The following is a 27,957-nucleotide window of genomic DNA, read 5'->3' on the forward strand; positions in this document are numbered from 1 at the left end:
AAAAGACAGTCTGCAAACTACAGCTGACAAACACAGATGGAAATGTCAGCAAGTGTGGGAAATGGATAAACAAAACAAAAAAGTCGACTATTTTTACACTACTGAGAATCCATACTGCATATGTTCAGATTATACAGCAACAGTATGTCTACAAAAAAGGAACCTTGCTCTGTTATTTAAGTTTTGATTGTGCTTTTAATAGTTGTAACGCACAGAAGACAATCCACAATATACACAAACATGTATTTTGGTATCATGTTGAAAGTTTCACCATAACAAATTGATGCAGTGGATCCATTTATACATATAAAATGGGTTTCGCACATTGTGGATTACTTCCTGTCAGTTTCTGGGCCATGTGACATTTGTGACTTCCTGCAGATATGTTTGCAGACTTTTGTTCAATCATACCACAACAGATCTGTAGAAAAAAAATCTGCATATGAGAGGTGCAGTTACTAATTACACCAGCAGATGGTGACATTTCACATGCGCTTACAGAACCACAGTCTGTACTGGAAGAAGGCTAAAACTGGAGTTGACCTAACATCCGCATCTGAACAACAGGAGACAACAAAGAGAATGGCAGCAGCCTGGCTTCAACCAGGTTCTGTAACCAGGAGAATCTTTATTTAAACCAATGGTTGTGATTCACAATTGAGTTTATGATCAGCATGTCAGAAGAATGAAGCGTTAGCTTTGATACGATGAAAATCAAATATCATGATATTTTTGACCAGATACCTCGATATTGATATATCAACAATATTGTAGGGTTTGCCTTCACAAAATATTCACACAGTGAGATTTTTGATAAATAATCATCAGTAATGTGGATATAATGTCCAGGTAAAGGCAAATAGTAGAACACCAGTCTGGTATGTGTATGTAGTTGAAAACTGAATCATGATTGTTGGGTTGAATAACGCTGCTCCACTTTGTCTTTTACCTCCTAGTTGTGGTGTTGTCTCCTTTGGTTCAGATGGGGATGTTAGGTCAACTAGTAATTTAGCCTTCTTCCAGTACAGACTGTTGTTCTGTAAGCTCATATAAAGTAATGTCTCCACCTGCTGGTATAATTAGTAACTGCACCTCACATTTTTGTTTTTTTTTCCCACAGATTGGCCGCAATACGAATTGGACAAAAATCTGCAAAATTTATCAGAGGGAAGTCACAAATGTCTTATGGCCCACAAACTTACAGGAAGCGATCCACAAATTTGCAAAACTGGTGCACATGTTCAAATGGATCCACAAATCTGTAAATACAACTTTACATGTATTTTGTGGTAAAACTATTAACATTTATAAAACCTATACATCTTTACATGAAATTTAAAAAATGCATTTACATAATAAGTTATGCATATTTGCAAATCCATCCATATGTTTGTATTAGTGAGACAATACAAAAAAAACATGTCTGTGCATTGTGGAATATTGTTAATTTATATTCTGAACATATATAGTAAGGATTCTCAATGGTGTGAAAATAGTCGGCCGCTTTGTTTATTTTTTATCTCACATTTCCCACGTTTGGCGACATATCCATCGATGTTTGCCAGCAGTGGTTCTTTAACTTAATGTGTCAGTGCCCATGATTGTATCTCTCCCTAAGTGAACATTTTCATCATGAAAAAGCTGTCACTGAGGTTTGTGTGCAAACTGCCACAGCTGCACCTCACGGTGCTGACCTCATCATCCCAGTAAGAGTCAGATGAATCCTGGTGGAAACGTCTCCTCCACTTAGACTGATTGAGCTTCTCAGCCGTTAAGGGAGCGAACACAAACAGGAACCGGCACACAAACCTTTCTGCTCCTTGAAGTGAAATTATTCCATTATGGCGTTATATTATGGTAGTGTTGAATTGACACCGCTTCAGTGTAACAGCTAATGTGACCTTCATTACTTCTTTCCTTTTTTTTACTCTTGTGTCTCTGGTGATCTGCAGAGGCGGAGAGACAGAGAGAGAGAGGTGCACTGTGATTTGGTTGTCCTTCACATCAGGTGCTCTGTCCTTGCGGCAGGCAGTTCTCTGTCTTCCGTCTCTGACATTATTCTTTCTGTTCTCTCTCATCTACCCGGGCGTTTTTGCTGTACAGGGAACACAACTCTGCAGAGCGAGTGAGATGCAGGCTTATTTTCACTGTATGCATTCTGCTGCTGTCAACACTTTCTGCCAGAGCTCACACATTATGAAAGCCTGCTGCAGACTTTTGTGTCGGTAGACTTGTACTGAATTTGTACCTCTGTCTGTATATTGTTAGCATGTATACATGTTTAGATGTACCCATAAGCATAATAGATCCTGATGGATCCAATTTTACACTAATCCAGAAGTTTTAATGAGTCCCGGGCTGCTCTGGAGTTCATCAGCAAGTCTCATTAGTGAGGAGTCTGCGATACCCCTGTGCCTCTAATCTCACTCTGTCTGCTGTCATCCCGCTGAGAATGTGGATCTCTATTAATTCATTTGACATGGCGACCCTCATGTCCGGCACATAATTAATTCTTGTTCTGTTTCTTTTTTTTTCCCTTTTTTAAATATGACAGTGAGTAGAACCTTTGTGGCTGGAGTTTTTTTGTAAACTGAGCCTCCCCTTTTTGTTAGTATTGCTGATTTCTAAATGTGTATTTCTGTTTGTGCACTTCCTGTTCAGGTGACTTGGGCTGAGCAACAAGTGTCAAAACGGAGGAAAAAGAGGGATGTCTATGAAGATCCGTTAGATCCCAAGTTCAGAGACCAGTGGTACCTGGTGAGTATGAGCATTCCTGAGCAGAAACAACATTGAACAAAAGGCTGTGCTGTCTGTTTTGTGTGCATCTGTTGAACATAATTCAGAGCCACACACTGGTTGAGCTTTTTATCCACCCCAAAGTCAATACACGTAATTAAATTTGGGGCTGTGATGTTTCCCCTGAGTCAAAAGACAAGCTTGTATGAATCCAATATGCCGCCTTTGTGCGAAATGCTGTTATGTGTCTTGTTTGCAGAACACGAAGCACAAGACTGAGCGACTTCACCTAAAGGTTTTAGCTTGAACGATAGCATACATGCACACACACACACTTTTGAATCCTGAATTGCATGCTTTTTCAAACTGGTGATTTACTTTTGTCCGTATAGCAACAAAGACAGAAAGCAGAGGAGTAGACAGAGGTGATTCACCTTGAGTCGCTCTTGTTCTCAGTTGATTGATTTTCACGTTTGACTTGAAGAATGTCACTGATACATCGGCCTGTTAAAAGCAGCTGTAACAACCCCAAGATTTTCTGTTCGGCTCCACTCTTCCTTCAATTACTGTGAGGGTGCTTGAGGTGAAAGGAAATTCATGGTGATGCAAAACAGACTTGCATCACCAGTTGTTCAAAATGTTTTTGCTTTAACAGAGGCACACTGACTTCCCCTGTGTGTTGGAGTGGTTAGTGGCAACTTGAAAGGCAAATGAGTAGATAAGAGCCTGCTGCCTGATTGTATTAATGTGACGAGATGTAACTGATTCTGCCATATGTTCACAGCAGTTATTCGTATTTAAATGATATCACAACCTGTCAGCACTACATAAGGATGTGGAAAAGTTTTGTGCAAAATTGAATAGCATTTTTAGTGTCTCTTTGGGCTGCAGCCAATGAATATTATCACTGTTGATTATCCAACATTTATTTTTTCAATTTATCCTGTTGTCTGTAAAATGTGAGAAAAATGACCATCACAATTTTCCATATTCTGTAATCAAAACAGTTGTTGATCAGTGTTCTCGTAATCAACCCTAGCATCTTTGTTGGCACATAAAAAAATGACAAATGTTCTATGATAGGAAACTGTTATTATTACTGCTAAACCTGCTATGCTGGTGTTTATGAACATGATGCACTCTTTTTAAAGAGGTGCTGATCCTGTGTGAGTGGAAAGCACAAAACTAAAGATTGATTTCTATTTATAAGTCTGTGGGCGTCCCATGAGGATGTAAAGCTCATTAAACACCAAAAGACATGAAAACTGGAGCAACACCTTGGCTATTCTCGGATCCATTCCATTATTGGGATCAGCCGAGCTTTGAGCAGAACATAATTGTCACCATTTCATAAAGAGCATTTGAACATATTAGCAGTTAACAAACCAAACAACCTCTATTTGCATGTGAGGTTGGTGTTAATTGAGATGAAGCTGTTGACTGTGGACAAGTCATGTACTGTGTGAATATCGACACACTTCTGTGATACAGGAAAATATACCCTCAGTGTATTTTAGATAATAAGGGATCGTTTAAAAGTGCAAAGATGTAGCAGAGGTTTTTGGGTTGCAGGAATATGCTGTCGCTCTCGCCCGGCAGGAAATAATTCTGTGCCTCATTAAAACTGAACCTGGCTGGCCAGAGGAGAGTGTGGGTGGGTTTGTTGGCAGGATGTCCTCGGTGGACAGATGCTAATGGTCAGCATCTGCTGTTAAAATTAATATTTAATATTTTTCTGATATTTATCTAAATGATGAGATGCGATAAATCATGGTCAAGCCTCGAGGCAGAGATCTTAAGCTGTACATACTGTATGCTCGCAGGCTCGAGATGTCAGTGTGGAGAGCCAATGCTGAGATTAAGGAAGATTAACTTGATGAGCAATATTCAAAACGAAACCTTGCACATGCCTCTCACAGATTCATTATGCATCCGGTGTGTCAGCCACAAAAGGCCTTTTTCAGTTTGAATCAGCATTGCAGATCACAACTTTCAGCTTTAATTGATTTTCTCCTTGATGGTTTAAATGTCAATGACGGTACAAGGCTGAAGAACAATCCCTATCCTCCTGATAGACCGCATTTACAAGGGTCTGATATCTAAGGGGAAACTATGGTAGCGGCTACATCAGACACATAATATTTAACAGGAGGTACACTTAAAAAAAGAGGAGCTTTGAACTTGATGAAAGCCAGACATGGCTTTTGACCAAAGGTCAAGTTGAATGTCAGAAGCACATCAAAAAGCATACAGGATGATTACTATGTGCCACGAGCCAGTTCATAGGTGCTTTGCTTGGTATTAATAATAAATGCAATAATTGCAATCATGGCATTGATGCTTTTTCGAATAGAGGTACTCTTTGTAACCTTGCAATACAGACTTCACCTCATTGAGGAACTTTATCTTTTCACTAAGGAAGAATGACTGAAATTCAATAAGCCGCACCTTTTCCCTGGATGCTTCAGTCAAGAGCTCAGTCTTCATCAAAATGTCTTAAATGATTGCCTTTTTTTTTTTTTTTTTTTTTTTTAAAGTAAGCTCTCGAGATTCAGTTAAAAGCACATTCTTGTCAGCGCTCAGGTGTCTCTCAGATAATTAGATTCCATCTAAGTTATTTGCTTTCTCCATCCTCAGTACAACAGCAACCACCGTGACTTGAATGCCAAATCTGCGTGGCAGTTGGGCTACACAGGTAAAGGAGTGGTGGTGTCCATCCTGGATGATGGAATAGAGAGGAACCATCCTGACTTGATGCAGAACTACGTGAGTATAACTCCTAAATGAGCTGAAAGGTGTTTTCCATGGAGAGGCTATTACTGCAGCAGCAAACAGAGTGAAGATAAGAACAGAATAAATAGAGTAGATTTTGAATTAAAGATAGTGTCTTCCTTTTGGTGAAACTGAGCGGCTGATGGGTTTTAAGAATCGTTTCTGTGAAGATTTAAGGTTTTAAATTTTGCAGAATTTTGAATACTTGAGTGTGGCAAACCCTAACAGACTCTAACAGCTTATCTGTGTCTTTATTTAGGACCCAGATGCCAGCTACGATGTGAATGATGGCGACCCAGATCCTCAGCCTCGATACACGCAACTTAATGACAACAGGTAGGAATCTACGCAGATGATTTAATTTCCACTCTTCTCTCTGTCGGTTGGTCCGCCCTTGAACCACCTACCTGTGTTTTCTCAATGCCGGCTGTGAGGGGGACATGTCAGGATGAAATTGCACTTGTTCATTAATTTGTCCCCCTCACTGTCTGATAGCTGACAGCTGATGTGTAAATAGCCCTATGACAGGGGCACTTTATATGGCAACAAAACTACCTAAAGGCCACAGCCTATGGGGTTTGTCCAAGACATTTTGATTTTCCACCATTTAACGGCTTTACTGTCCAAAAATGGGCGATTACTAATATGAGTCCTGTCCCCAGCTCGGAGTGTGTGGATTTGCTATGGCCTCTTAAATCACACAGGCGCCACCAGGGCATTTCTATAGCCTGGGTAAGTTGAGTAAATCTACACTAGGATTAAGGTAGTGTGTGAGGAAAACGGCTCTATTGCAGTGGCCTCTGCAGATGGCATTAGGAGTTGTTTACCACCACAGTGATGTCTTGCAGAGAATTGATTGAATTAAGTTCATCAGCATTAATGAAACAGAGCAAATCTCCTGGCTCCAGAGGGCCCTTGCTCATCTTCCTTCATTCCCACCGCCTGCCACATGTCTGACTTTAATTTCTGATTCGCTGTAATCTGCTGTTTGTGGGCCACTGGCCTGAGAGGCTTTTTTATCCCGAGGCTCACCATGATTACTGGTGATCGGCAGGGAAGATTATAGTTAGCCAGGGATGGAAATCAGACGTCCCCAACTGAGACGGGGCTAGGAGCGCGCACCATGAATATGGAGGCCATGGGGATACAGTCAGAGCTGTTGAACGGCCTGGACATATATATAAGAGGTGCAGGCTGATTGTAGAGGGTGTGTAATTGTTTTCATACTAAAAATAGAGTAAACTTCTTAAGGGCAGAACCACATACACACATGCACAGAATTATCAGTAGAAGTTTTTAAACAAGGAAACAGTGCAAACAATATGCAGTTCCTTTCTAATTCAGCCTAATGTTTTTTAGATTCTGTGCCAGAGCCTCAAACTGTTTTTCACCACTACCACCAACAAAACCTTAAATGGTGGAATTTCTTGTGGAAGAATGTGGGAGAACATCCCTCCAGCTCCACAGATCCACAATCTATGCCAAGGCACGCTTAAGCTCTTCTGGTGGCTCATAGTGGCCCAGAGCCCAGCTAAGACACTTAGTATTGATGTTTCCCTCATTTTGGCTGCACCTCTTTCCAACCCTTGCTCACCTCGGCCCTTATCTCTTGCCACCCAGCTCTCCGTGTCTTCCTTGTGGCGGGACCAATTGAGAGGGAGCATATTTGTGTGTGTATGCGTGTCTCTTACTTTACAGTGGGTCGGTGCAGATGCATGTGTAAACAACCTGTGGGCGGGCATGAAAATGCGTAAGGTTGTGTAAGACTGTGAGTGTCTGTTCCCTGCAGAAAGCCCAACTCTGTTCAGCTCCATAAGGCCGTCTTTCTTTCCCAGCATACGGGAAGCAGTGAGGATGGCTCAGCAGCAATGTGACCATTCACCCTCATGTTTACCTAAGACAGCATGTGATCTAGATGTTTCTCTTTCCAGGGTTTCCTTCGACTCCTATCAGGATGGTTTCCAAATGTGCATTTTCTGGATTGAACTTGGCTAAACTGGCATAGAGTCTTTTTTAGAAATACTCAGTTTATTGCTTCCCAATTTAGATTAAGGTTGGTTCTCATCACAAACTATGGAAGTCAGAATCACACTGTTTGACATGTGCAGTGAGCACGCAGAATTTTTCTCGATCGTGCTTGTGCACAGGAAAAACAATGTAAACTTTGACTTAACAAAACTAGGGCTGCAACCATAGACTGTATAAAATCATGGACGTAGCTGCCATGACATCACTCATTGGTTTGCAGACTCCTGTTTTGAATCCTCCAGTTTGGCATTTTACCCATCGCCAGTTGTTTTGTTTGTTTTTTTGGAGCCAGAAGGCGATATTTGAAAAAGCGGTTGGGAGTTGTGGTGGATATGACTCACAAACCGTGGTGATGTCTTGCAGACAGCCTGTCACTCAAGTAACCACACCCTTAAATATGAGTAACTTTGCCTTAATAAAACATAAATGGGTGAGTTATATAAAAATTCCCCCCCTGTGAATTTGTTATGAATGTTGAAATTAACTATAAAAACCCAAACTGTTTTTGTACCAGGCTGTAAACAAGTTTATTTCTGTTGTATAAGTTAGATTCTCTGCCCGAGCCCGAGCCCGCGGGCCCAAGCGGGGTCGGGCCGGGAGCCCCCCTCCCTCTGACAGGCCCAGGCCGGGCAGGTCAGATATGACGTTTTTTTTTTGTTGTTGTTGTTTGTTTTAAAGCTATGATTTGATAATGTTATCGGCTATGTATTGTAGTGACCGGCAGTAAATGTTCTGTTATAATGTCAATGTTCTGTGAGTTAATGGTATGTTTGGGATTGAATGAGGTGCGGGGTGCGAGTGTGACAGGGATGAGGAGGGCTGTGTGAGTGCGCATGCTAGTGTGTATATGAGCGAGCTGGAGGAGAGAGCAGGAGTGCACAGATGGAGTTACAGCTAAGTTGTTGTTTGTTGGTTGTTTTGGCGTGGTTACGGCCAGCAGTAACCTGTACTGTTCAGTAATAAACGGTGGTTTAATTGCCGAATAACTGCGTCATCCTTTCCACACGTCCAATGTTGCAACATTGTGCGCGCACAGCCCTTCACCACCTGGATCCTAAAATAAGCACCTGTTTTATTACATAATCATGCTTACGTGTTGCGCCATTCATTAAGATCCTATATTTCTGTCATTCAAATAACAAGAATTGTGGTTTAATACTCTTAATTATAACAGCCAACTTATTGAAAAATGTCGGGTTTAAATCGGGCTCGGGCCCATAATTACAGTTAATTGGACGGGCCGGGCCTGTCCCGGACATAACGTGCACAAGCTCGGGCTTGGTCGGGCTGGATTTTTTGGGCCCGATCTAAGCTCTAATGTGGATTGACTGGCTTCTTGAGCCACCCTCAAGTGGCCATTCGAGGAACTGCAGGCACAGCAGTCAGTGTTAGCTTTTTTATTTATTTTTCAGTCTCAAAGGTTTCCACTTGGCTGCAACTAATGATTGCTGATTAATATGTCAATTATGTTTTCATTGAATCAATTAGTTGTTTAGTGTATGAAGTGTCAGAAAATGGTGAAAAAATGTCAATCAGTGTTTCCCAAAGACCAAGATGACATCCTAAAATAAATTGTTTTGTCCACAACTCAAATATATTTAGTTTACTGTTATAGAGGAGTAAAGAAAACAGAAAATATACAAATTTCAGAAGATGGAATCAGAGAATTTTGACTTCTTTTACTTAAAAATTACGCAAATTAAGTAACCGATTTTCAAATTAATTGGCGATTCATTTAATAGTTGATAACTAAAGGATTAATTGTCGCAGCTCCATACAAAACAAGTATATTCAGAAATATTTTATGCATAGCGATGGGTGGAGGGACCTATTTAACAGTATTGCAAACAGCAGGCTGATTAATTTTCACCAGGCCCTACATTAATCTCTCTCCAGACATTTTCTTCATATTCCTCTCTTAACCATGCTCTATAAACATCAGCAGACCTTTTATCCTGAAGGCCCCCTCATTAGTAACCTGGCAGAACCATTAACAGTCTTAAGAATGAGCAGAGCAAAACAGTTGTTCAGATTTACCTTTGAGGTTCAGTGCAGCCCAGAGACTAATGAACAGCAAGCGCCACTATCCGTGGCCTCGAGAGCCTCAATGATTTTTTTTTTCCAAGTAATTAAGCTAATGCGAGAGAGAAGGACCAAGTGAATGAGAGATGTTGTGAGCTAGACTCTCGGCGAGAAGTGGGGCTCGGAAGATATAAAAAAAGATCAATGCGATGTTGGACAAGCACATACAGTATGTCACAATATGTCATTGCAGTTTCAAATCTAAAATGCAGAAATGGTTATTCTGAGATTGAGCTGTCAGTGGAGTTTATGCACAACTTGGATGTTTTACTGAAATCCTTTTGATAGAAATGTTAATGAAATGTTTGAGTGGGCTTAAAATGTTGTTGCCAAGAGTCATAATAATTGTGCAATCTCTTTGTTTTTCTTGTTTTTCTTTTTTTGGCTGCTTGTCCTTTCAGCCATCTTGTAGTAAAATAACTAATCTGTATGTATCACAAACTGCAGGATCCAAATTTAGAGTTTGTCAAGTGTCACCTATCACACGTGGCACCTTAGAGGATTGCTTTTAATGCAGCACAAGAAAACCTGCAGCATCAGTGGCAGATCTTTAAGCCAAAAAGCTGCTTTTGTGCCATTTTTTTCATAATGCACAATTGACCATGCAGCTTTGGGTAAATACTTTTCCCACCTTTGGACTACATCCACAGAGCCAGTTTGGACACATCTGTATGACAATAGCATGTCTCTTTAGCAAGCCCCCAGAGAGAGGCGGTTTAGGTTTTGCACAGTGATAATGGTTCTGCCAGCTGTGGGTGTGAATACTGATCATGTTGTTGGCCTCAGGCCCGCAGCACACTGTAGTTGCTGTAACCTGAGTTAGTCTCTGTGCCTAGAATCTGCCACGGGGCCTGTTCTCGCTGTAATCGGAACAAGACTTTACTGAAATTGCTCTTTGTTCACCTTAATCTCCTATTATCACCATTACGTATGACGACAATGTATCAGATGCAATAGGTGTTTTGAAGTTTTTAAAGACTCTCCTGTTTCTTTTATCCAAGAAGTGAGAGACTTTTGTCCAATCGGTTTTGTTGAGAAGAATGCATGAAGGCGTTAAGGTTTTTAAATGAAAAGCATGTGCTGTTTACACTGTAACTGCTACTGTAAGTGGACTGAGATGACAACTGATGCTGGAAGCAGGACAGGTATACACCACTTAGTCTTTAAATGGACATTTTGCATAATGTTGGTAATTTGACAGGCACCCACACTAATTGACTATTGCTTCATTCAGTTTTGTTTTGGTCTGCTGGAAGCACATCTAAATAAGATTAGTGGGGTATTCACTGTACCTCTGTGTTGTGTCTTCTAATCAGAAAAACAACATGACAGTGTTTGTGAAAAACTGAAAGCTTGTTTCTATAGTGATATTTTATTTAAGTGAAAAATAAATAGGAGTTTGCAATAGGGCTGACCTGAATGCTTCATTCGTTGCCATTCTAATCAACGACCAAATCGGTATTCGAAGTGTTTTGTGCTTTTCACCAGTAAACTGGTGGAGGAAACTGAAAGGAAGTAGTAAGTGTCAGACATGGATGAGACCAGTGTTGTCAGCTCAGGCATTGATCCCCACTTCAAGCAGTTAAATTGACTGTCTGATGAGGAGAAGGAACAGGTGAGATAAAGCATGGACGGATATCCACAGCTGGCAACTGTAGTTATGCGCTTGCTTTGCATCTAGTGCCAACCTGCGGTGTTCCAAGTTATTAATATCTTACCAAAACATCACGTGTGGTAGTCCACCTTCTCTTCCCTCTCTTTGTCACGCTCTCTCACACACGTAGCAGCACTCGATCCTACCGAAGTTGGGTCAGGGTTGGGTTGTTGATTAGTGTATATGAATATGATGGATAACTGTTACCACCACAACCCACACCCCACCCCTGGGCTTCCCTAGCATCCTGCAAATCTGCATAGCCCTAATTTGCAGTTTCATTTGTATGTACTATATAACTTTCCCTAACAAGCGTATCTGAAAGAGTCATACTAGCCAATTTACATCAAACAAAAAGCAAAATGTGTTGAGGTGTTAAGAAAAAAACGAAACTACTTGCCAAGTTTTATGTCCAGCAAGTTTGCTTTGTTTTAAGATCATCACATGATCATTACATGGGATAAAAATCAAGTAAAACCCCTACTATGATAACTTCTTGACTTAATCATTAGTCACATAGTTGTTGAATGATAACGGGTATTAGAGTGAGCATCTTTGCAATTAAATGGAGTTGATTTTCTGAGTGCAGCTGAGAGTTGACTCCTGTGTTTTCCAGTGACTGAAGGTTGAGAGCCCTCTAGTGTGTCAGGGAATCTATCAGGTAGATATTACAGCAGTGATCATTAATCTGTGCGACTTGTTAACAATGCTGTGCTTGTAGTGACAGACGGCTCTTTGTCCCTGCAGACACTGTCCGCGAGTGGAGCACTTCACGTGATGAGCTCCAGCGCTGTCGCTTCGTTAGCCTCCTCTCTAAATCCGGGCCTGGAGGTTGAACCCAGGTTTTTGTTTCATGTGATGTCAGTCTTGTTAGGACAGCAGATCAGTAAAAATGTGTGCGTACAGACAAATTAAGGACTTTCAGTCGTGCCTTGTGCTCATTGTCAGAAGACTGGTAGCTCCCTCAGGCATCTTATCATGGCCGATCATCCTGTTGACAGATGAACTCACAGTCAAGGTTTCTAATTAGCTGTGGTGTAATTTTGCATTTAGGGATTTGGGCTGTAAACTATTAAAATCTTGACCTTGGGTGCCATTTGTAATATTCTAAATTAACAGTAACTAGTTTAATGAAGCATTATAATAGGTTATAGCTGTGTGTAGGCATGCATGTAATGATAGTGTGATGAACATTGTCTTGTTTTATTTTACAAACAGACATTGAAAACTCTTAAAAAGCCCTATAGCTATCACTGCATTGCATACAGTATATCAGGGTATTAGTGGGCGCAGATAATAAATATTCTTACACTTTCTGTCCTTATTAAAGAGAGCAATGCAGCCGTACACCCTCTGAACTTTAGTTTCTCTCTTTCACCAGACTAAGACTAATGTTATCTTAACTTGTGCAAAACACACTTTTTTTAAACTCCTATAGAAACAAAATAAACTGAACCTCAAACAAGACCAACCAACCAGGATGGTTTTGGTGAGATCTGTTAGTCCGTTGTTCCAGCAACCACCACCCCTGCTTTGGTCAAAATAATATCCTTTCATAGCTCACATTCAACAGGTCAGATAGTAATGTTCAGGTGGATGGTGATGACGAGAGGGAGGACATGGACCGCACACAGAACGTGGAGGGCATAGAGGGAGGACAGCTCCGCCTCTTAATGTAGCTGTGGTGCCAAATGAAAGACAGGGAGGGAGTAGTAACAGCTGGATAGGTAACTGTAGTGGAGAGAGGTGAAAGAGGCAATGTGTCTTTTCATTGTGTCACGTATTGTGATTTTTTGCACCAAATAGAACAATAAAACCCATCAGAAGGAGGAGGTGAACTTCTGTTTCCGACTTCCGTTTATGTATAAGTAAATATGCTGAACCATTGAGATGGATTCAGAGTTTGCAGTGACGCCAATTATGTTCCGCCTCGTTAGTTCACCGCACGGAGTGTTTAACGTGGCAACAACTGCAGCCGGCCCAAACGTGATTGATCAATATCACGCGGACTACAAACAGCCTAAAACCGGAAACCAGGGCTCTTGCGCTCTGCTTCCGGAGGCAAGATCTCCGGGGTTTGCCTACAGACTCTACATTCACTGAATGTCTGTATATAGAGACTAACCCATATAGTACAAAAGTACAATCTATTGATTTCTGATAGTTTTAAACATTTTACAGCTGCTTGCCTCATCTTCTAAGTCTCTCTTGGCTTACCCCTCCCATACTGAGTCGTTTGTAATGCAGAAGGATAGTGGTGGTAGGGAAACAAGGGCAACTACTAGAGGTAGTTGAACAGTGTTGAACAATACAGATGTTAGGGTTAGGTCAGTCAGAGCCACCCACTGCTGGAATAGTGTTCCTGCTGTATTAATAGAGAACACTGGTTATCTAAACTTAAAACATGCAAACATACAAACTTGCAATCATCAGTAGGCACAATACAGTGCCTCATCTCTGGCACTGCTTTTACATACTCTCATTGTTTTTACATATATCTGCTACTTTTTTAATTGTGTCTAGACATGAGTGTGTAATTGTACTGTGTTGTAGTGTAGTGCCTGCTGAAGCATTGTATTAATGAAAATGAAGCCACAAAATCTGCCCAGGGACTACAAATGAAAATGAGCTCATTAGCTAACTGTGGCACAGTTAGATTTAGGTGGAAATGTTGATTATTGGGTACTGTCCCTGGTAGATAGATAAATGAATAGATGATGGAGCAGGAGGTTCAAGGTTTCATTTTGTGTAGATCATTGTCATGTATGTGTTTTCACACTATTTTGTATTCCTGCTAATTGGCTACCAATTTTGGTTTGGCAGAACAAGACTGGGTTATCATAGGTAGAGATGAAAGATTAGCACATTAATCAGTTAGGTGATAGACAGAAAATGAATCTGCAACTATTCTGGTAATCGTTTAAATCTGTTTTTAAGAAAAAGGTGCCCAAAATAGTGTTGCTGTCTTTTTTTAAATGGTAATATGTGTGTGCCTCTTGGTTTTCTTTGATGCTGTTTGGAATATGTTCTGGTTTGCCTTTACACCAGAGACTCCTGTAAGTGATGTTGAATAAATAGCAGGGAGTAGGCTGCTTTCACAAGAGAATTTCACAAAAATGTTTGACCCACCGAGGCACTCTTCTTCACACTGATTGACCCAAACAGTGTGTGGGAGCAGTATAAGGACATCATCTTGTATCCATTTCATCACTCCAAGGAAGAATCACTCCCAAAAAACCTGGTTATTCAAGCAGCTCTTGCATCACATGCAATCAGATTCAGAAACCAAGAGCTGTACCTCGGTAACAGCATTTGTATGCTGAGAATCAGTCTACCATATAAGTGACTGTAATGAATGTGTCAAAGAAAGATTTGTTAAAGGGCTCGGTTGAACACAGGAGGTATAAGCCTGTGCATGCCTGGCATCTCATCTCAGACACCTGAGCTGCTCCTTATCATCGGCTGCATCACAAACACGGATGCTTGAGGACATACGACTCCCTAAGTCAACAGGCCAGCACTTCTAGGAATGCTGAGATAAGGTTCTCAGGAAATTTGTCCAGATGACATTTGTGCATGTGTGTGGGGGCTGGAGGGGAGGACTGCATTGGACTGCATCTCACTGACGTCCGGTGACATGAGAGATGTGGTGCCAGTGTTGACTGTGGCCTTGACATTACCCTGCACCCTCTCAGCTCATCACTCTGTCTGAAGAGATCTTGAGAGGCCAGTAGATGAATTACAAAATTCTGACCTCCTGTCATTACACCCGTGGCTTTAATGAAAGCAGACGTCTTAACGGTTATTAAAAGCAGTTAGTCAAATAAATATGGGTTATGGCTTCTGTGACCTCCGATCTCTCTATTGTGAACGGTTTAAACTGCACTTCAATTTAGCAGATTAATGAGTTCTTTAAAATTCATTAATAACTGATAATGACCGTTTTGGCAGGCTACCTTCAGACTGAATGGTGATATCCTAACATCAGATAAAGCCTGTCATATCAGGGGAGGATGTCTGCTGCTGATGTGGTTTTTTGATTCTGGGTTTGTTTGGCTGGATACCTGGAGTGCCTAATGGAAGCCTGCTGGTGTAGATAGTTCCTTCAGTAGTGAATGCCCACTGTTTCTGTTGTTTCCTGATGTGGCACAGTGTTGACCTGGCTCCAGCATTCCTGTCTGGGAATGGCTGCACTCCAGTGGGGATTGCGCCATGGTTTGAAAGACATTAGGAGTGCGTATCCATCTGGCAGACCAGGGGAATGCACCTGACTGGAATGTGATGATCAGCCCATCTGTACTGGCTACTTGGATTGCTACACTGCAGTGCCTGGAGCTGGATCTTACTACAGAGGCTTAGGCCTAATCAAAGACCCATTGTGAAAATGGCAAATCTAATTCACAATTTCCTCCCCTGTGTGAAGGTTGTATGTCGTCTTATTTCTCTTTTACCTTGACTGGGTTCAGGCCCTGTAGGCATTTCAAGGTTACTAATGCTAGAAGGCCACAGATAATGTACGTAGGTCTCCACTCATTAGCTTAAAGTTTCCTTTTGGACAAATGGGAATTAAGATTTGTTTAAAGGAGTGAAGGCCAAGAACCATGAGTTTGTTTTGCCTCAGTCTACACATTGACCTTGGTGCAGGAGGGAGCATATTCTCTCACAAGCAACCGTTGTTAGACCATGTACACTACCTAGGTGTGTGTGTGTGTGTGTGTGTGTGTGTCAAGAGTAGAGTGCTGTGTCATTAGGTGAATGACACTTTGAAGGATAAGATGTTATCTTTGAACATGCCTCTCACTTTCTCATTCTTCCTCCCCTCCAGGCATGGAACACGATGTGCAGGAGAAGTGGCAGCAGTAGCCAACAATGGGATCTGTGGAGTCGGTGTGGCCTACAATGCCAGGATTGGAGGTATGGTCAAATAAAAACAGATAGATGATTGATTTGATCTCACAGGGCCAAACCGGAGTTTCATCTCAGATTTCTTTTTTTTTTTGACTGCCAGAATAGTTGAAATACTTGTTACGCTGCGCCAGTGTTATTTTCAGTTCATTTCCCAGGCGCAGCAGGCTGCTGAATCTTTCTGAGCATCACCACAGTTGTGACGTGGGTTGCCATTTCACTGTAACTGTATTGGTTTTGTATGGTGACAGGATTGGAAAAGCACAGTGGGTATGCAGTTTCTGATGGGATTCAGTGCTACAGCTTTTGGATTAATGTCAAGTTTACTGCTCTCGGCTTGTATACAAGCTAAATGTAACTGATGTAACTCTCTTCTGATGTTCCATCCCCTAAATATCTGTTGTAAATTGGTGCATGCAAAACATTATATACACGCTAAAATATACAGTACAAAATCTACCAGATACACTGCTAACTCAATGTATTGAGAGACATCTCCACTTTGAAAAGACTAAAGTGTGACACCCTCTCATATCTAAAGACAATGAGAGCTTTTAGTCACACACTACAAGATTTTACAAAGACACCAGATCTTGTGGGGTCACTAAGTGCAGGAATACATCACATGGCGACAGAATTCTTGTCAATTCAGCATCAATATAATCTGTAAAGGTAAACAATAAAGGACTCACTACCAGCTTCTTTTGGTTAGCTGCATCATTTCAGTGGGAGAAGACTGCCTGAATTAGATGCAAACTGTTTCAAAAATTAAGATTTTTCACTAAAATAAGTGCCAGTTGGCGGATCAGATACACGTCGAAATATACACAGACTCGTGTTCACTGCACAACTCCACCAGTTTCTCTTCCTTTTCCACAGCACAAGAGAACTGAGACTTGTTCATGTTCTTGTGCCTCCCTAGAATCCCCGCCATGTTTTATGACTACCTGGTTTGCTGCTTCTTGTTGGGTGCTGGAGAGAGCGCACATATTGGTTGTTGACAATGTTCACGTCATTGACTTCACTAATTGCATGGGCCAAAACTAAATCCTTACAGTTATAATAAATGTGTTTGATTATTTTGGAACGTCAATACAAGACCAAATGACGGGAAATCACGGGAGTGCACACCAAGGTAAAATTCTCGTGATTTTTTCCCAACATTGTAAATTTGTCTGCTACAGTGAAGTCGTTTGAAAAGTTGTGTGGTGTGAAGATGGCAAAACGGAGTGAGTGAAAGAGATAAAGGTGACCCTCAGAGTTTGACTGTGGTACTATAAACTTGAGAATGCTGTCTTAATAGTTTGTTGAAGGCAAAATGGCCAGTATAAGGTTTAGTTTGACGCCATGTCAGATGGGCTGACACAATACTTGTTTGGCAGTGTCTCATTGATGCCGAGTTGTGATCTCAGCCCCTTCTTCTCTTGAGGGACACATGCTTGATACATGATTGTGTTACTCTGGCCAATAAAGTTTCATCACCCAGTGTCTCTCACCCCTATTATGAGAATGCATAGGGCCTGTCTGTAGGCGTGTAACGCTGCATCTATCTGGATTGATACATCAATTCAATGACCAACGAACCAATATCAGTGACACAAAGTGAAAACATTGATCGATACCATCATCTTAAAGATACACCTTTATCTTCAATTCCCATGCCACGTCTGTGTCACCATTTCCGTACAAGCACACCTCCTGTCTAAACATTCAGACAGTGCTAGCAGCCTAGTGCCATGCAGATACTGGTAAACAGCCAAGAAAAAGACGATGGGGATATTTACTGATATCATTTCATATTGATTGTATGCCCCTGAATTAATCTAATTGTAAGTGTACTGTGACAGACTTTGTGATATCACTAAATATTGTATTGTTGTCCAGAAAAAATCAGTTTAATATTGGACTGTGATGAAACGTGTGATTCACACCAGTTTCACCTTTCCCTATTTAATTTAAGATGGCAACTCCAATGAAATGAAGACCAAACCAATTTTTGTGTCAGGTTCTCTCTCTCTCAATTATTCTGAAAATTGAACATCGTTTGTCGTATCTCTGGTAAAAGCTTCTCAAATATAAGGATTTACTGCTTTTCTGAAGACATCACGTGGGGTTCTGGAAAATTGAAATGGGCTTTTTTTTAATTATTATTACTCAGACTGGATTCTCTCAATGATTGATTAATCAGTTAACTGAGAAATAATGGCAGATTCATTGATACTTAAGCTTGTTACAATGCAAATGGGGAGATTGATAGAGAAAGAGGGAGAGAGAAAGGGATCATGGCTGAGCTAAAACATGATTTTTTTTCAAAGAGCCTGCACACTCTCTTACTCACTCACTGTGTACTTTAAACAAGCTGCCTTGTTTTTAGTGAGCATACAGTTTTGGTGTCAAGGTGTGAATACGCTCAGCACATGGGAAATGGATTAAGAACCAAACCGACATCAAAGAACCAGCGGCGACGAAGACCAACTGTTGCGTGGCCTCACATCACGTGTGTCTCAGCCAAAAAGCTGCTCTTGAACACATGCAGAGACCACAGCCAACAGCCAACTAGCATGAATGTTCTGTGCCTAGGTGAGAGGAAATAACTCTTCATACCAGCAGGCGGTGGTAGTCTGAAGATGTCATTTAATAAAGGAAACTGGAAGGCCATCATGATGGGCCCAAGATACTAGTTAGCCAGTAAGCACTGTACCAACACAACCCGATGTAGAAGAAACAAAGGACATTTACCATGTACTAGAGAACAATAATGCAAACAATTATGAACTGTTTCTACTGAAGAGCTCAGTGGCTAAAAACATAATTTAGTTTATCTGAACTGCCAATCAAAGTGATTTAATTCACTTCACTTCATTCCGCCGTCTCTAACACAGATTCAAAATGCTGAATCAGCCAGAAAAAAGATGACAAGGGCCAGCTCTTGTCTGCAACTCAACAAGGGCCAGTGGTGCAGGACACACTGCAAAAACTGTGGTGCCGTGTGATCAGTGACCCAATGCTGACCAACCGTAGCTGTTGGCTCAGTGTGTCAGGGCCCTTACGCGATGGCATTTGGCCTTGTAGGGGTCAGACTTTGACTGCAGTGCCACAATGTATGGCACTAATATTAGAAAACATAGTTAACGATGAAACTAACAGTAAAGTTTAAGATTATTTCTTTGTGTCAGAGACACACAAACACAGTAGAATCTGCTCATTTATGAGAAGACACAAAATATGTGAGTGGCAAAATATTGTGAAATATTTATTTGTTTGTTCTAAAAAGGATTTTGCACCCTGATGGGTTGTTTTGCTTCCGCCTGCGGGGAGGGAACAGTTTTTGTAGTGTTTCTTCCCATTCTTCAAAAGAAGCTTTTTGATATTAAAAAAACAACAAAGTTGATTTGTCTATTTTTCCACTGTAAACAGCTTATTTTATTATTTAATGATGTTTTATTTTAGCTTTTTCTCCCAGTGTGATTCTAAATTTGAAGCCACGTGTAATCTCAGGATTAAAGTTAGTTGCTGTTTTAGTCACTTCACTAGTATACCTGCATGTGTTTGATATTTGTGTTTTGTTTGTTTTATGTTCCTGTGTGAGGATACGTCGTAATGTCTGACACCAGGATGTAGCACAGCGATGTGTCGTCTTTATTACGTGTAGGAGCTCCTTTATCCCAGTGCATGCTCTCATCTCATTACCGATTACTCTCATCTTATCTCAATAGCCTACTGCCTACTTCTGGCTCTCATAAAGTTTGAACCTTGTCAGAATAGTGCCATAACTCTTTATGATCATTCCAGATGGCAAGTGGGAATATACCACATGGCATTCAGCTTTTCTATCATAACAAGTGGGCTGTGTGTGTAGGTGGAGCAGGAGGCACGGTATTGTGAAAACCCTCACATGTGCTTTTATCCACACTCAAGGCTCTTCTCCATCAGAAGAGTCACAAACTACAAAAAATCCTTGAACGTGTTTGCTCTTCCAAGTTTAGCTAAAGCAAGACAATTTTGTGGTTGAAAATTGTGTTTCAACTTCCTGAGTTGCTCCCGGCACTGTTAGCTCTACAAAATATGTTTCAAGATAAACTTCGGAATTAGAGTCCAAAATTTTGTTATGCCTCTCCATCAGTGCCAGCCATGCCTTGAGGCATTATGTTTTCAAGTTGTCTGTCCATACGTTCCATTCTTGCAGACTTGATATCTCAAGGACGCCTTGAGGGGATTTTTCAAATTTAGCACTGATTAGATTTTGGTGGTCAAAGGGACCTGGCAAAACATGTTTTTGGCCATTACTTAAGAATTCATATGTTAATTATAACAAAATTTAACACAAAAGTCTAACAGGATAAAATGATAAAGTCATGATGTTTTATATCCAAAAGGTCAAAGGGCAACTTTACTGTAACACCATTCTGTTTTCTGGCCACTATGAGAAGTCATAACTCAGGAACAGAAAGGGAGACATTTGGTCGGATACTGAATTGGTGACACTAATCTTGGGTGTTCACCTTGAAGCTATGCTGACTGTGCAGATCTTCTGTGCTGCTGGACTGAGGATGTGAAGTGTCTACATTTTGCCAAAAAACACTCTTAATACCTTTCATCAATTTCCTTCAGAGTCCTTACTACATAAATTAGATGAGTCTGGAAAGACATAGATGTAAACTGCAACTTGGCGGGTTGGCAGAGGGGTACAAATGCAAGGCGGTAATTCTAGTTGCCTGTGAGGTAAGATTACTGTCAGATATCAAAACAGTGAAACTAAGATTAGAAAGTAGTAAGTATCAAAGCTTTGAAGACACTGATTTGTAGTGTAATTGAGAACATTAGAAACATTGTAAGGGATGCAACCTTTCATTTTAATCTTATTTTCAGATGCTGGAATCCTGTTTTTCAATTTTTAAGCCATCATCTACACTTTCAAAACTTCTTTCATCCTTTCAAATCTTAGGGTGCTTTCACACCTGCCCTGTTTGGTTTGGTTCAATCAAACCCAAGTTTGTTTGCAACCTAAGTGCGGTACATTTTGGCAGGTGTGAACACAGCAATCACACTAGGGTACGCAACAAAACAACCAGACTAAGACCTTCTTGAAGAGGTGAGCTCTGTCTGGATACAAAGAACTCTGGTGCGGTTCGTTTGTGCAGAGAATGTATTCCGACCTCAGTCGGAACCAACTGCAGTCACATTACACATTGTTTGGGTTAAACAAGCATGAGCATGTTACAGTCCTGGAGGATTATTAATGTGCACCTCCTCCTGTGCTGCGTTAATATGCGTATTCAACACATCCAATGCATCAAAACATTGTTTTCTAGTTGGAGCAGTGTCTCGTTTTCAAACTGTATGATTTGCCTTAAGTGAGCAAGCAATATAGTACATGATGACCAGCGTTAAATCAACCTGCGTAGTTGTCCTTCCATTGTGACATTAGAAAGTGTTGCATTTATCTTGCAAGTAAACAGGAACCAACTTACGGCAATTATGCAGCTTTTGACAAAATAAGTCCCTGGTTCGGACCAAAGCAACCAAACTCCAGGTCTGAAAGCACCCTTGGTTCAGTGACTTGATATGTGACAGTAATCTAACCTCATGATCACCACTATGAGGTTCAAGTATGAAATTTTCCTCTAACACGATTTGCAGTTACATGCCAAACATTAACTGAATATTAAACTGACGCACACACAGCACAGCAACACAGCAGAGTCCATATTGTGCAAGTCCTACAATAGATCTGAACAGCTGGAAACCCAACAGACAAACTGCATTCTCCGGAACATCAGAATCAAAAGGCAAGAACCCACATTGTCATGTTAAATCCAAAGCAGCAGGGCTTATTCAGACCAGCATATTCATTTGGGAGCAGTGCAAAAAGCTTCTGTGGCTCCTCTGTGCTCAACATCACTTGCCCACTTGACTCCATGCCACCTGCTGTACTGTAGCTCATTATTCAGCCAGGAGACACTTGTGTGAAATATCTCCACAGTAATTTCAAACACATATTAGCTGGCTCAGATCTTTCAGTATGTGGGGTAATAGTGGTCCTTCAGGTCAACCAAAGAAAAATAGTTCCAACAGAAATACAATAAATTAGGCACTACCGCAATGGTCTATTCAGAGCTGATATCCTTGAGGGTCACCGGCCCAAACTGTCTGAATCTTGTCAGAAATGTTTTTTTTTTCTTTAGTGTTACATATAACATCTCACTGCTGCTGTTTTGTTTCGGTCAACTCGCTCATGAAATTTAAAGAAATAGTCCAAATATGGGAAATATGCTTATTGGCTTTCGTGTGGAGAGTAAGACGAGAGGATTGATACCACTCTGTCTGTTAAGTATTAGTCTGCAGCTTCATATCAAACTTCATCTAGTGTTTTGTTTTTGATTTGTTATTGCTGGGAGGATGCACTAAATCTCTTTTTGGGGGAACTCTGCTAATGTCTTATATAGAGGCAAAATCTGCCACACAGCATAGTATATTTTAAAAACGTTAACTTCATTAAGAAACGCAAAAATGTGCTTGATCTTTAATGTGATGTGAGAATTAATCATCAACCTGCACTGTGCATATACATGGAAAAAAAACACCTTGATGCATTTTGAACCTTGGTCTCTGGTTTTTGGGATAAACGGATATTCTGGATGGGGACTGAAGACACTTGAGCCTCCTCAGCGAATCACATAGCCCTCCACAGAAGTGCATGCTGCCATGGAAACACTAGCAGCCCAGTGCCTGTTTGATGCTTTTGGAAGACTTCAAAGAGCCAGTGCTTGGTTACTTTAACCCATATAGAGCAGCATGGAGTAACCTGACCCGCAACGCATCAAAGGGGGAAATTAGTTTGTTTTTTAGGCGTCTTTGATTTCTCACCGGTCGCTCTGTAGAGGAACGTTAAGATATGCAACCCACTGTGGGTATGCCTTTCCTGCCCTGTTGTGCATGTGTGTGCGTGTGTGTGCGTGTGTGTGTGTGTGTGTGTGTGTGTGTGTGTGTGTGTGTTTATCTTTTATCTTTGATATAGCACTTCATCAATAAATACCTTATAAATAATTCTTAGTTGAGCCCTGCTGCTGGACATTGCCCAGTTGTACACTTCTCCTAAAATAAGAGCACGCCTGGTTCAATTTACACTCGGACAGTTACACCAATTTCATCCACACACGTAAAGGAAGATGACTAATGTTGACTTTCATCTTTTTACCTGAATGTTCAGTCTCTGAAGTCTGCTGCACACTTCAGGAGGCAGTTCCCCCACAATGCAGTTGATCTCGTTCCATTTCTGTTTTTTTCAAACCAGCTCAAGCGCCAAAGCAAATCAATAGAGATGGCGTTGATGGGGGGGGATCACAGTGAATGCACAAATAATAAACACCAACAGCATGTGCTGCACCGCTGCACGAGCTGTTCAAATGCATACAGACATTGTACAGCATTGCGAACAAGCATGTAAATATATGCAAACAACGCTACAGCAGCGCTGCACGTGTCAATCCCGGCTGAACGTGAGCACATAGTCAGTTACAACTACAGAGCTAACGATCTAAAGCACTGAGCTGCAGACTAAAGGAACAGGAGCCTGTAAGGTTGTCATCACCTGCAGCACTTTTTGTGTAATTTAGCGTAGTCCTTTTTTGTGTTATAAAAAGAGAGTACTCCACTGATTTAGCATTGCGCTTTTAGAAGATTGTTGCATTCATAATGGACAGTTTAAAAAAAAGGATCAAAATTGATGCAGCCAATTCAAAGTATCTTTTTTATTCCACACTTTTTTCTTTCTCGTTAAAACCAGTTGTACCTACTTTACCAAAAGCGCAACTTGACTTAAGATAGTGTTGCGCTAGTTGCTGGTAATGTAGCCTCAAGCTTCTAGTCTTAACTTCATTTTGGTTCTGTCTTTATTAGCCATGCAATTTTATATTAACTTTCATTTATCATGAAGAAATAGTATGTTCTTAGAAAACCTTTCTGTGTGTTTGGATGCAGGTGTGCGTATGCTGGATGGAGAGGTGACTGACATGGTGGAGGCCCAGTCTCTCAGTCTGAATCCCCAGCACATCGACATCTACAGTGCCAGCTGGGGCCCAGAGGATGATGGCAAAACTGTCGATGGACCTGCCAAACTCGCCAAAGAAGCCTTTCTGCGTGGAGTAACTGAGGTGTGTGTGTGTGTGTGTGTGTGTGTGTGAGAGAGAGTGAGTGTTTGTGTGAGAGAGAAATTATTTACTGCCTGTGTGTGGCTTCCTTTCAGCAGTCAGTAATTGAACTGTTCAAGCATGAGAGGACACAAGCGAGAAGAACAAAGCAATTTTTGACCCTGACAATTATGAATGGAAGGCAATGTCCTCTAAAAGCCACCAGGGAGGAAAATCTTGGAAAATGAATAGAAGCAGCACTGACAGAAACCAAGTATGAAAAGTTTTTCTTTGAATATTCATTGTTAGTTGAAGGGCGCTTTTTAAACTGCCAGCTCATCTTTTATCTCTCAGCTCTCTCTCAGTCAGTCGGCATGCGGTCTCTTCAAGTTTCAGTTGTTTTAAGAAAAAAAAAAAATCAAGTTTTTTTTTTTTTTATTCTAATCAAACAGTTACTGGAGCTGTAAATTACTTGACAAGTATTTCTAATGAAAGGCTTCCAAACACTAGAGATTTTAAGGCGGGGGTCATTATGAAAACTAGTCTGTCAGCTTTTAACAACCTGGCAATCTGAATAGTAACCAAAAGGCACAATGCTGTCACGTAACCACTCCTGTTGTCGATGGCAGCGCTTGTGTTAATGCCGTGTCAGACATGTAAAACGAACAAGTCAACAGATTAATAAGCATACAGATCACACCCCAGGCTCTCACATCTGCACTCCATGAATAAACACATCCATCCAGCTAACACTGACTCTTGTTATAGTGCAGTTGGATTCAAGGCATGTGCCATAAAGCTGATTGGAACCACTGACACTGACTACTAAGATAATTGCCACAGTGACAGTGCTGTCAGATGGTGGTGTGGGTGGTGCGTAGCTGGGTTTGATCAATGCAGAGAGAGATGGTTCCACTCAATACAATAAAGCAGCTCTTAGATGAAAATTATTGCACTTCAAAGGCTGAGAGGTTGGATGATTTATCACAATGAGCTGTTGTCATATAGTGCCTTTTTTATTTTTTTATTTACTGAGTGACCATCCCGGCCCCTGTGATGTACACTGAGTTTTAATGGGCCCTTTTTGAAATGAGCCCTGAAATGAATTTGCGCTCCTATAATTGGGATTCCTATTAAAGATTGAATGAGATTTTGTTCTTTTCTGGTTAGTGGAGGTCCAAGGCATGAATGAGTGAATGAATCAAAGGATCTATGGTCGGGGTTTTTTTCTTCAGTTGTCTGAATGGTACTGTATGTCCCCTAGGGCCGTGGTGGTTTGGGCTCCATTTTTGTGTGGGCTTCTGGGAACGGAGGGAGGGAGAAGGACAGCTGTAACTGTGACGGCTACACCAATAGCATCTACACCCTGTCCATCAGCAGCTCCACCCAGAACGGCAACGTCCCGTGGTACAGCGAGGCTTGCTCCTCCACCCTCGCCACCACCTACAGCTCGGGGAACCTTAACGAGAAACAGATAGTGAGTGTTTTGCTTTTCTCTTATTCGCTTTCTCCTTATTCGCTTCTGCTTCCATGTCTGCGGTAAAACCAAAGGGAGGATATTTATTTCCAAGGTGAAGTTTACTTGATCAGCACCTTCTTCATACATTTAAATTACAAACACTTATCCAGGTTGTATCCTTGAGGTCTAACAAATGTATTAAACCCATTTCCTCCCTCCAAAAACATTTACAAAACCTGCATTTTAAAACCTGCAGTAACTACGTTTACATGCACAAAATATTCCAGTTTTTGCCCTCACTCCAAAAAAGACAATATAACTACTAAGCTGTTTACATGGCTTCTGAAAATGAATGAAAATGAATATTCCACCAAAAGTACAAGTAACATAAAGCCATGAACATTTCGATTAATGTGCTCTAACAAGTCGTTTATCACATCAAAATACAGCTAGAGATGCGTGTCGTTTTGCTTCTTTGCATCAAATGGGATTTTTTTTTTTAGTTTCCTACCAGTGTGGACTTGTTGGACCGTGCGAACACAGCCTCCCTCTTTCATTCCTCTAATCACTTTGTTGAAAAGGTCGGTGTTGCGATATTTGTGCATATCCAAATACCTGTTGTGTCCACGTCTTTTGTAGTGTTTAAAAATAGATGTATCTCTTCTGCAAACCAGAAATATGGGCTTTTCTTTTGGTTATACATTTCTACACCAGCCACCACCAGTGCGTTGGTTTATGTACAAAGTACAGAGCTCTCTGTAAACAGATGAGAGGCATGTGTGGCAAACTGCGCTAAAAACCCCAATTGAGACATATATTCTGAATGCACTGTATACATCAGAAAATGCTCAAATTCTGAATATCTCTCAGGAATATGCTGTTTACATGACCCGTATCAAATTCAGAATATTGTCATATTTGAAATATTGTGGAATATTAGTGTGTGTAACCATAGCCATTGTTTGCAACCATATTGACTTGCTTTCATTTTTCATCTTCCCTGCCGTTGCTGGCACATTGCTGTATTTCAGCTCGTTACACCCGTCTGTAGATGACTGGAATGGTGTGAAACCATTGATGACACTGTATCTTGTCACCAAAGTGCATGTGTATGTGCATTCACATGCGCGAGACAAACACGGACACCCACTGATATAAAACACAGCTTCAGCACTACTAGTGTTCAAGAACTCTGCAAGGTATCTTATCAAAGGATAAAAGTAAAATATAAGCTGGTTTCAGCTGGTTTATAGAGATGGAAGACGTGACAGCTCCGCATAAGTGAAGCCAAAATCTTGATCGCCCCCTGATGGCTGGCTGCAGTACAGGTCATGCCCTCCCATGTTAGTAGGTGGGACATGGGCCAAACTTAAAACTCAAAGTATGCGTCAAACAAATTTTTCCCAATGATGGTGTCTGTCATTTTGTGTCGTTCTTATCACTCTGGTGTGTGTTCAAGTGTTCATTTTTCTGATAAGTTTTGTTGTATCTAGTTATTTGATGCTATTAAAAGGGGGGTTGATATCATGATTGACAGATGTGTGCACCAACCGGTGTGCTCACAATCAGTGGCAGTGGTTGCGATTAGTTGGTCGGGGGTATGGGTGGGAACTTAATACTGCGGAGATCTCTACTGCGCAGACCTTAGCTCCAAATGACCTCACTAATGCAAGATGGCAGAAGCCATATCCAGGATATTTTGGCTTCATTTTAGTGCAGCAGGAGGAAGTGGAGACATGTCATCCATCTTCATATAGAGTCTTTGGTTTCTTCCTCCCATATTGGAAGATTCTGACATGATTTGCAGCTTTTCTCTGCTTTTTTATAATGTGTATGTGTCATTTTTTATGTGTCAGTGTTTGTTAACCCTTTAGGAATACAGCTTGATCATGCTGTCTGATAAATACATATCAATTTTGTACATACACATCTGCAACAATTATATTAATTATTGATAAATCTTGAATGATTTCCTTGACACTGATTATTTTGGTTTTTAAATAGACAAAAAATAATCAAGTTTGACTCCTTAAATGTCTCAACTTGTCCGACTGATAGTCCAAAACCCGAAAAAGCAGCTTGCTATCACAGAAGACTAAGAAACCCAGAAAATGTTCATATTTGAGAAGCTGAAACCACAGATTTTTTTTATTTTCTAAGTGACTAATTGAGTAATTGTTAAGTCCCATACA

The 27,957-nt window shown here is 40.9% G+C and overlaps 1 protein-coding gene across 4 annotated transcripts in view; it reads left to right on the top strand.

Moving 5' to 3' along the window:
- Positions 1-27,957, top strand: part of furina (furin (paired basic amino acid cleaving enzyme) a) — a 101,342-nt gene that overhangs the window by 59,120 nt on the left and 14,265 nt on the right. For all 4 annotated transcript variants that reach the window (XM_033623006.2, XM_033624667.2, XM_033623804.2 and 1 more), the window contains exons 4-9: positions 2,662-2,757; positions 5,374-5,502; positions 5,768-5,844; positions 16,098-16,186; positions 24,158-24,330; positions 25,571-25,783. In XM_033623006.2, the coding sequence (XP_033478897.1) occupies positions 2,662-2,757; positions 5,374-5,502; positions 5,768-5,844; positions 16,098-16,186; positions 24,158-24,330; positions 25,571-25,783 (777 nt within the window). The remainder of the gene's footprint in view (positions 1-2,661; positions 2,758-5,373; positions 5,503-5,767; positions 5,845-16,097; positions 16,187-24,157; positions 24,331-25,570; positions 25,784-27,957) is intronic.

Source organism: Epinephelus lanceolatus, chromosome 2 (assembly GCF_041903045.1).
Source record: "Epinephelus lanceolatus isolate andai-2023 chromosome 2, ASM4190304v1, whole genome shotgun sequence".
Lineage (NCBI taxonomy): Eukaryota > Metazoa > Chordata > Actinopteri > Perciformes > Serranidae > Epinephelus > Epinephelus lanceolatus.